Raw genomic sequence first — 8,914 nt, forward strand, 5'->3', positions numbered from 1 at the left:
CCTCAAGTGCCTATCCAGTCTCCCCTTGAAAACATTGAGTGTCTCCGTTTCCACCACTTCCGTCGGCAGCGACTTCCAGGTCACCACCACTCGCTGCATAAAAAAGTTTTTCCTCACATCCCCTCAGTATCGCTTGCCCAAAACCTTAAATCTGTGTCCCCTCGTCCTTGTACCATCAACTAGTGGGAACTGCCTTTCCCTGTCTAGCCTATTCAAACCCATCATAATCATGTACACCTCTATCAAATCACCCCTCAACCTCCTTTGCTCAAATGAAAATAAATCCAACCTGTCCTTGTAGCTAAGGTCCCCCATCCCCGGAACCATTCTGGTAAATCTCCTCTGCACCTGCTCAAGGGCTTTCACATCCTTCCTAAAGTGAGGTGACCAGAACTGGACGCAATACTCCAGTTGTGGCCTAACCAGCGCTTTATAAAGGTTCAACATAACTTCTCTACTTTTGTACTCAATACCTCTATTTATGAAGCCCCAGATCCCATATGCTTTGCTAAAGGCGGAAGTCACACCCCCATCCACATCAATGGGGCTGTGGTGGAAAGGGTGGACAGCTTTAAGTTCCTCGGAGTCCACATCACAGAAGACCTCTCCTGGTCCCTCAATACCTCCTCTCTGGTGAAGAAAGCCCAGCAGCGCCTATATTTCCGAAGGAGGCTGAAGGGATGCAACCTGTCACCCCTGATCCTCTCTAACTTTTACCACTGCACAATAGAGAGCATCCTGACGAACTGTATCACAGTATGGTATGGCAGCTGTAGCTATGACCGGAAAGCCCTGCAGCGGGTAGTCAAAACTGCCCAACGCATTACCGGCACCCGGCTACCGACCATAGAGCACATATACCAGAAACGCTGTTTACGGAGGTCACGGTCCATCATCAAAGACCCTACCCACCTCAGCCACAGTCTGTTCGCCCTCCTGCCATCTGGGAGACGCTACAGATGCATTCGCACCCGAACGACCAGATTTAGGAACAGCTTCTTTCCCAGGGCTGTCATCCTACTGAACTCCACAAATAAACTCCAAAGCCTGCACATCTGCCAATGCACTTTATTATGGTTATGTTTATGTCAATGTATTACAAGCCAAATGTATGTTGAATGTTTAAATGTCTTAATCTAAATGTATACTCTCGGGAGCCGCAAGCCTACATTTCGTTGTACTGCACTTGTGCACTAACAATGACAATAAAAGTTGATTTGATTTGGTTTGATAACCACTCTCTCAATATGTCCTGCCACCTTCAGGGACCTATGCACATTAACTCCCAGGCCCCTCTGTCCCTGCACACTCTTTAAAACTGTGCCATTAAGTGTATATTGCCTCTCCCGGTTCCTTCTGCCAAAATGTATCACCTCACACTTCTCTGTATTAAATTCCATCTGCCACTTGTCCGCCCATTCTGCTAGCCTTTCTATGTCCCCTTGCATTCGACTGGTATCATGCTCACTGTTTGCCACACCCCCAAGTTTGGTGTCATCATCAAATTTAGAAATTCTACTCTGTATTCCAATATCCAGGTCATTTACACTAGTTGGGGGGGGGGGGGGGGTGGGGGGGCGGCGTTGCCAGGGCAGTTTAGAGGGCCGCGCGGTTGACGGCCGCCCGCTGCCGCTCCCCCGCTCTGTGTCTCGGGCCGCGCGGTTGACGGCCGCCCGCTGCTGCTCCCCCGCTCTGTGTCTCGAGCCGAGCGGTTGTGAGGCCCGGCCCGAGTGACCCCCAACTCACCTCGCGCTCCGGCGGGCCGACGCAGCTGCCCCGCTCGCTGTTCAGAAAAAGCAACGGGAAAAAATGGCGGCAATAAATGCGGGAGGCTGCAGGATAAGGTCCCGCCCGTGACGCACCAATTGGTCAACCATCAGGTCACTGAACTGTAGGATTGGTCAACCATCATGTCACTCAACGCTAATGAGCGGTAGGATTGGTCACCCGCTAATGAGCGAATTTTTGAACGTTTTTTGTAGACTGTCGGAACTATTTATGTCAGACCAAAAAGTAAATACGCCTATGACACTCCCCTGATCATCAGCTTTCTTTTGATATAACAAATGTGTAGGTACGCTCTATAACTTTTGAGTGTATAGCGGACAGACAAACGGCAGACAGACAGACCAACCGCTTTATATATATATACTAGCTGGAGTGCCCCGGCGGTGCCGAGGGATTTTTGAGGGCATGTTGTTGTTGGAAGAGAGAGAGAGAGAGAGAGAGAGAGAGAGAGAGAGAGAGAGAGAGCGCGCGACTCGGGGGGGAAGAGAGAGAGCGCGCGACTCGGGGGGGGAAGAGAGAGAGCGCGCGACTCGGGGGGGAAGAGAGAGAGCGCGCGACTCGGGGGGGGAAGAGAGAGAGCGCGCGACTCGGGGGGGAAGAGAGAGAGCGCGACTCGGGGGGGAAGAGAGAGAGCGCGACTCGGGGGGGGAAGAGAGAGCGCGACTCGGGGGGGAAGAGAGAGAGAGCGCGACTCGGGGGGGAAGAGAGAGAGCGCGACTCGGGGGGGAAGAGAGAGAGCGCGACTCGGGGGGGAAGAGAGAGAGCGCGACTCGGGGGGGAAGAGAGAGAGCGCGACTCGGGGGGGAAGAGAGAGAGCGCGACTCGGGGGGGAAGAGAGAGAGCGCGACTCGGGGGGGAAGAGAGAGAGCGCGACTCGGGGGGGAAGAGAGAGAGCGCGACTCGGGGGGGAAGAGAGAGAGCGCGACTCGGGGGGGAAGAGAGAGAGCGCGACTCGGGGGGGAAGAGAGAGAGCGCGACTCGGGGGGGGAAGAGAGAGAGCGCGACTCGGGGGGGAAGAGAGAGAGCGCGACTCGGGGGGGAAGAGAGAGAGCGCGACTCGGGGGGGAAGAGAGAGAGCGCGACTCGGGGGGGAAGAGAGAGAGCGCGACTCGGGGGGGAAGAGAGAGAGCGCGACTCGGGGGGGAAGAGAGAGAGCGCGACTCGGGGGGGGAAGAGAGAGAGCGCGACTCGGGGGGGAAGAGAGAGAGCGACTCGGGGGGGAAGAGAGAGAGCGACTCGGGGGGGAAGAGAGAGAGCGACTCGGGGGGGAAGAGAGAGAGCGACTCGGGGGGGAAGAGAGAGAGCGACTCGGGGGGGAAGAGAGAGAGCGACTCGGGGGGGAAGAGAGAGAGCGACTCGGGGGGGAAGAGAGAGAGCGACTCGGGGGGGAAGAGAGAGAGCGACTCGGGGGGGGAAGAGAGAGAGCGACTCGGGGGGGAAGAGAGAGAGCGACTCGGGGGGGAAGAGAGAGAGCGACTCGGGGGGGAAGAGAGAGAGCGACTCGGGGGGGAAGAGAGAGAGCGACTCGGGGGGGAAGAGAGAGAGCGACTCGGGGGGGAAGAGAGAGAGCGACTCGGGGGGGAAGAGAGAGAGCGACTCGGGGGGAAGAGAGAGAGCGACTCGGGGGGGAAGAGAGAGAGCGACTCGGGGGGGAAGAGAGAGAGCGACTCGGGGGGGAAGAGAGAGAGCGACTCGGGGGGGAAGAGAGAGAGCGACTCGGGGGGGAAGAGAGAGAGCGACTCGGGGGGGAAGAGAGAGAGCGACTCGGGGGGAAGAGAGAGAGCGACTCGGGGGGGAAGAGAGAGAGCGACTCGGGGGGGAAGAGAGAGAGCGACTCGGGGGGGAAGAGAGAGAGCGACTCGGGGGGGAAGAGAGAGAGCGACTCGGGGGGGAAGAGAGAGAGCGACTCGGGGGGGAAGAGAGAGAGCGACTCGGGGGGAAGAGAGAGAGCGACTCGGGGGGGAAGAGAGAGAGCGACTCGGGGGGGAAGAGAGAGAGCGACTCGGGGGGGAAGAGAGAGAGCGACTCGGGGGGGAAGAGAGAGAGCGACTCGGGGGGGAAGAGAGAGAGCGACTCGGGGGGGAAGAGAGAGCGACTCGGGGGGGAAGAGAGAGAGCGACTCGGGGGGGAAGAGAGAGAGCGACTCGGGGGGGGAAGAGAGAGAGCGACTCGGGGGAAGAGAGAGAGCGACTCGGGGGGAAGAGAGAGAGCGACTCGGGGGGGAAGAGAGAGAGCGACTCGGGGGGGAAGAGAGAGAGCGACTCGGGGGGGAAGAGAGAGAGCGACTCGGGGGGGAAGAGAGAGAGCGACTCGGGGGGGAAGAGAGAGAGCGACTCGGGGGGGAAGAGAGAGAGCGACTCGGGGGGGAAGAGAGAGAGCGACTCGGGGGGGAAGAGAGAGAGCGACTCGGGGGGGAAGAGAGAGAGCGACTCGGGGGGGAAGAGAGAGAGCGACTCGGGGGGGAAGAGAGAGAGCGACTCGGGGGGGGAAGAGAGAGAGCGACTCGGGGGGGAAGAGAGAGAGCGACTCGGGGGGGAAGAGAGAGAGCGACTCGGGGGGGAAGAGAGAGAGCGACTCGGGGGGGAAGAGAGAGAGCGACTCGGGGGGGAAGAGAGAGAGCGACTCGGGGGGGAAGAGAGAGAGCGACTCGGGGGGGAAGAGAGAGAGCGACTCGGGGGGGAAGAGAGAGAGCGACTCGGGGGGGAAGAGAGAGAGCGACTCGGGGGGGAAGAGAGAGAGCGACTCGGGGGGGAAGAGAGAGAGCGACTCGGGGGGGAAGAGAGAGAGCGACTCGGGGGGGAAGAGAGAGAGCGACTCGGGGGGGAAGAGCAGAGAGCGACTCGGGGGGGAAGAGAGAGAGCGACTCGGCGGGGGAAGAGAGAGAGCGACTCGGGCGGGGAAGAGAGAGAGCGACTCGGGGGGGAAGAGAGAGAGCGACTCGGGGGGGAAGAGAGAGAGCGACTCGGGGGGGAAGAGAGAGAGCGACTCGCGGGGGGAAGAGAGAGAGCGACTCGGGGGGGAAGAGAGAGAGCGACTGGGGGGTGTGGTGATTATTCTTTATGTTTAGTAATAAGTATTGTGATTGGTTGTTTGTTTCCTGCCTTGGGATATATGCTGTAATCTCATTGGTAGTTGATGTCATGTGATTTGTGGTGGCCATCTTAAATTCAGTTCTTTCCAGCCTTTAGTTGGGACTGGGTGTTGAAGATGTGCTACAGGATTTTTAAGTTAATAAAGCCTAGATTCGAAAGGCAAATCTATTCTTTATTTCAATTTATTAACTTAATGTCAGAATGGAGCGATATCTTCAACCAGAACGATTCAATGCTGACCCATATTCTGCAGGAGTGGATGATAAATGGAAACATTGGTATTGTACATTTAAAAACTTTTTGGGCGTGTTGGATCAAGAGTCTCTAAATAAGCTGAATATGCTGATCAACTACATTGCTCCGGATGTGTATAAGTATATTTTGGACTGTAAAACGTACGAAGTGGCTATTTCTACATTGGAAAAGATTTTTGTTAAACCAAAGAATGAGGTATTTGCACGTCATCTTCTATCTGCCCGTAGGCAGCAGGTGGGAGAATCTTTGGATACTTATTTACAAGCACTTCGGTGCCTTAGTGTTAACTGTAATTATAAGGCCGTGACGGCTGAAGAATATAAGGAAGAATCGGTACGGGATGCTTTTATTAATGGATTACTGTCTAGATCAATTCGTCAGCGGTTGTTATAAAATAAGACTTTGGATCTTAAGAGTGCTTTTGAGCAAGCTTCTACATTGGATGTGGCTCAGAGAAGTTCGGATTCTTATGCTCTTTTTAATCGGCCTGTGACTGTGGTTTCGGCAGTTCCAGATGAAAAGGAATTATGTGGACTTAATAGGAGTGGTTTACTAGATTCTGAAACAGTTTCTACTTCAGCGGCTGTTGCCTCTAGGATTCAGAAGTGTTATTTTTGTGGGAACGTCCGGCACCCTCGTCTGAAGTGTCCTGCTCGGGAGGCTGTGTGTAGTAAATGCGGCAAGAGAGGTCATTACGCACGTGTGTGTAAATCATCAGGTTCAATTACCTCCTCTGTGACTATTCAGCCTTTAGATAGGGCGTTTATTGCATCAATTTCTGCTGCATTTGCTCATGGCCTAAACAAAGCTATAGTTACGGCCCAAGTTAATGGGTTGGAAGTGAAGGCCCTTATAGATACGGGCAGTACCGAGAGTTTTATAAGTCTTCAGTTTGCAAAGGAGAAGCATTTGAAAATTTCGCCTGTTTCCTATCAGGTGTGTATGGCTCAGACGACTCTCACTTCACAAGTAGCTGGTTGTTGCCTTGTGAAATTGATTCTTCTAGGTAATACGTATACTGATATACGCCTATCTGTTTTGCCTAATCTCTGTGCGGATATTTTGATTGGTCATGATGTGCTTCAGTTACACGAGTCTCTCAGTCTTTCATTTGGCGGGACTAAGCCACCTTTATCTATTTGTGGATTAACCTCTTTATCCATTTCTCCATTATCACTTTTTTCCAATTTGATGCCGGATTGTAAGCCAATTGCTACCAAGTCAAGAAGGTATAGCAGTCAGGATAGAGAATTTATTAATTCTGAAGTTCAACGTCTCTTATTGGAAGGAATCATTGAACCTAGTTGTTCGCCTTGGCGGGCACAGGTAGTTGTCACGACTAACGAGAGACATAAGAAACGAATGGTGATAGACTATTCCCAAACTATTAATAGGTATACTCAATTAGATGCGTACCCTTTGCCTAAGATTGATGAGCTTATCAATAAAGTATCTCAGTATAAGGTTTTTAGCACTATTGACCTAAAGAGTGCTTATCATCAGATTCCTATTGTTAAGAAGGATCAACCATATACGGCCTTTGCGGCTGGTGGAAAGCTGTATCAGTTTTGCCGAATACCATTTGGTGTTACTAATGGTGTTGCTTGTTTTCAACGGGCAATGGATGCTTTTATAAGTGATAACTCTCTCTCTGACACCTTTTCATACTTAGATGACATCACGGTGTGTGGCAAATCAAGGGTGGAGCATGATTCTAATTTAGAAAGATTCCTTCAAGCTGCGGAAAAAGTTGGTTTAACTTTCAATAAAGAGAAGTGTACCTTTTCGACCACTGAGGTAAATCTACTGGGGTCCATTATCTCGGGAAACAAGATTAAACCAGACCCAGAACGTCTGCGACCATTGATTGATTTACCTTGTCCTACTAATTCTAAGGCTTTGCAACGAGTTGTTGGACTGTTTTCTTACTATTCTAATTGGATTGCAAATTTTTCACAGAAGATCCGGCCTCTTATTCGGGTTACGACATATCCTCTATCATGGGAGGCCAGGACGTGTTTTGATAATTTTAAAAAGGATATCCTTGGAGCAGTCGTGCATTCTATTGATGAGCAGGTTCCTTTTGTGATTGAGACGGATGCTTCGGATTTTGCAATTGGGGCGACTCTGAACCAAAATGGAAGACCTGTGGCCTTTTTCTCACGTACCTTGAACAAGAGTGAAAAAAGGCATTCTTCAATAGAGAAAGAGGCGTATGCAATAGTAGAAGCACTGCGTAAATGGAGACATTATTTATCGGGGCGACATTTTACGTTGGTAACTGATCAAAAGTCTGTGTCCTTTATGTTTGATGTCAAACATTTTGGAAAGATTAAGAATGATAAAATAATGAGGTGGAGGATTGAGTTGGCATGTTACCATTTTGATATAGTTTATCGTCCGGGGAAGGATAATGTTGCTGCTGATGCGCTGTCGAGGGCTTATTGTTCTGTGATTCACGGAGATACGCTTATTAATCTTCACAATGCCTTATGCCATCCTGGGGTTACGAGGATGATACACTTCGTACGCAGTAAGAATTTGCCCTTTTCAGTTGAAGACGTCAAGCGGATGACTTCATCATGTTCTATCTGTGCTCGGTGTAAACCGAATTTCTTTAAGCCTCAACGAGCTCATCTTATAAAGGCTACTTCTCCTTTTGAACGTCGATTTCAAGGGGCCTCTTCCTTCAACTACTCAAAACCGATATATATTTACTGTTGTGGATGAGTTTTCAAGGTTCCCTTTTGCTTTTCCTTGCGCAGATGTATCAGCTGCTACAGTTATCAAATGTCTGACTCAACTTTTTGTCATCTTTGGGATGCCTGCGTATATCCATTCGGATCAGGGAAGTTCTTCTATGTCTTCCCAGTTGAAGGAATACCTTCAGAGTCGGGGAATTTCTACTAGCAGAGCTACCCCGTATAATCCCCAGGGTAATGGACAGTGCGAACGATACAATGGGGTGATCTGGAAGGCAGTTATGTTGGCTTTGACATCCCGGAACCTTAAGAATACACAGTGGGAAATGGTACTGCCTGATGCCCTGCATTCCATTAGATCATTGTTTTCAACGGCTACTAATGTGACCTCCCATGAAAGGCTCTTTAACTATCCGCGGAGATCTACTACGGGATATTCGGTACCTTCATGGCTTACTATGCAGGGACCTGTGCTGCTTCGACGCCATGTTAGATTGTCAAAATATGATCCTTTAGTGGAGGAGGTGGAGCTGTTGGAGGCAAATTCCCAATATGCTCATATTCGATTCCAAGATGGGAAAGAAAGTACCGTTTCAATTAAAGACTTGGCTCCTTGTGGTGGCCAGCCCTCTTCTGAGGATATTAACAATAGTCATGATTCAGATAATGTGGATGCTGTTACAGATACTACGAATATTTCCAATCCGACTGCAGATAATTATACTGCTATTAGTCAGCCCTCGATGGATGTTCATGACCGTCCCAGTTTACCTCCTGATGGGATTTCTAATCCAGAAACCGTTAAATCGTGGTATGGATAGCCTTCCTGCAGAAGATACTTCTGTGTCTCCTGGTGTGGGAGGGCAAGGAATTTCACCAAGGTTGAGAAGGTCGACATGAACAAGATATCCGGTCGACCGATTGAAAATGGATTTTTAAATTGATAGTAATGTTTTAAAATTGTTGAATTATATTATATTGTTTTAGTTGAGATACTTAATATTTATGTGCAATGTTACTATTTGTTGTTGCTCACTTAGTATTGTGTCATGTTGAATAGTTTTATTTTGTCTGTGC

The 8,914-nt window shown here is 50.8% G+C and overlaps 1 protein-coding gene across 1 annotated transcript in view; it reads right to left on the minus strand.

The window, feature by feature from the left end:
• The window catches only part of LOC147116799 (uncharacterized), a 77,545-nt gene that overhangs the window by 5,973 nt on the left and 62,658 nt on the right, over window positions 1-8,914 (minus strand). Inside the window, exon 6 of the mRNA XM_085987164.1 lies at window positions 1,747-1,783. Within this exon, the coding sequence (XP_085843290.1) occupies window positions 1,747-1,783 (37 nt within the window). The remainder of the gene's footprint in view (window positions 1-1,746; window positions 1,784-8,914) is intronic.

Source organism: Somniosus microcephalus, chromosome 5, assembly GCF_052327205.1.
Source record: "Somniosus microcephalus isolate GS21.2 chromosome 5, FLI_Smic_1.0, whole genome shotgun sequence".
NCBI classification, from domain to species: Eukaryota; Metazoa; Chordata; class Chondrichthyes; order Squaliformes; family Somniosidae; genus Somniosus; species Somniosus microcephalus.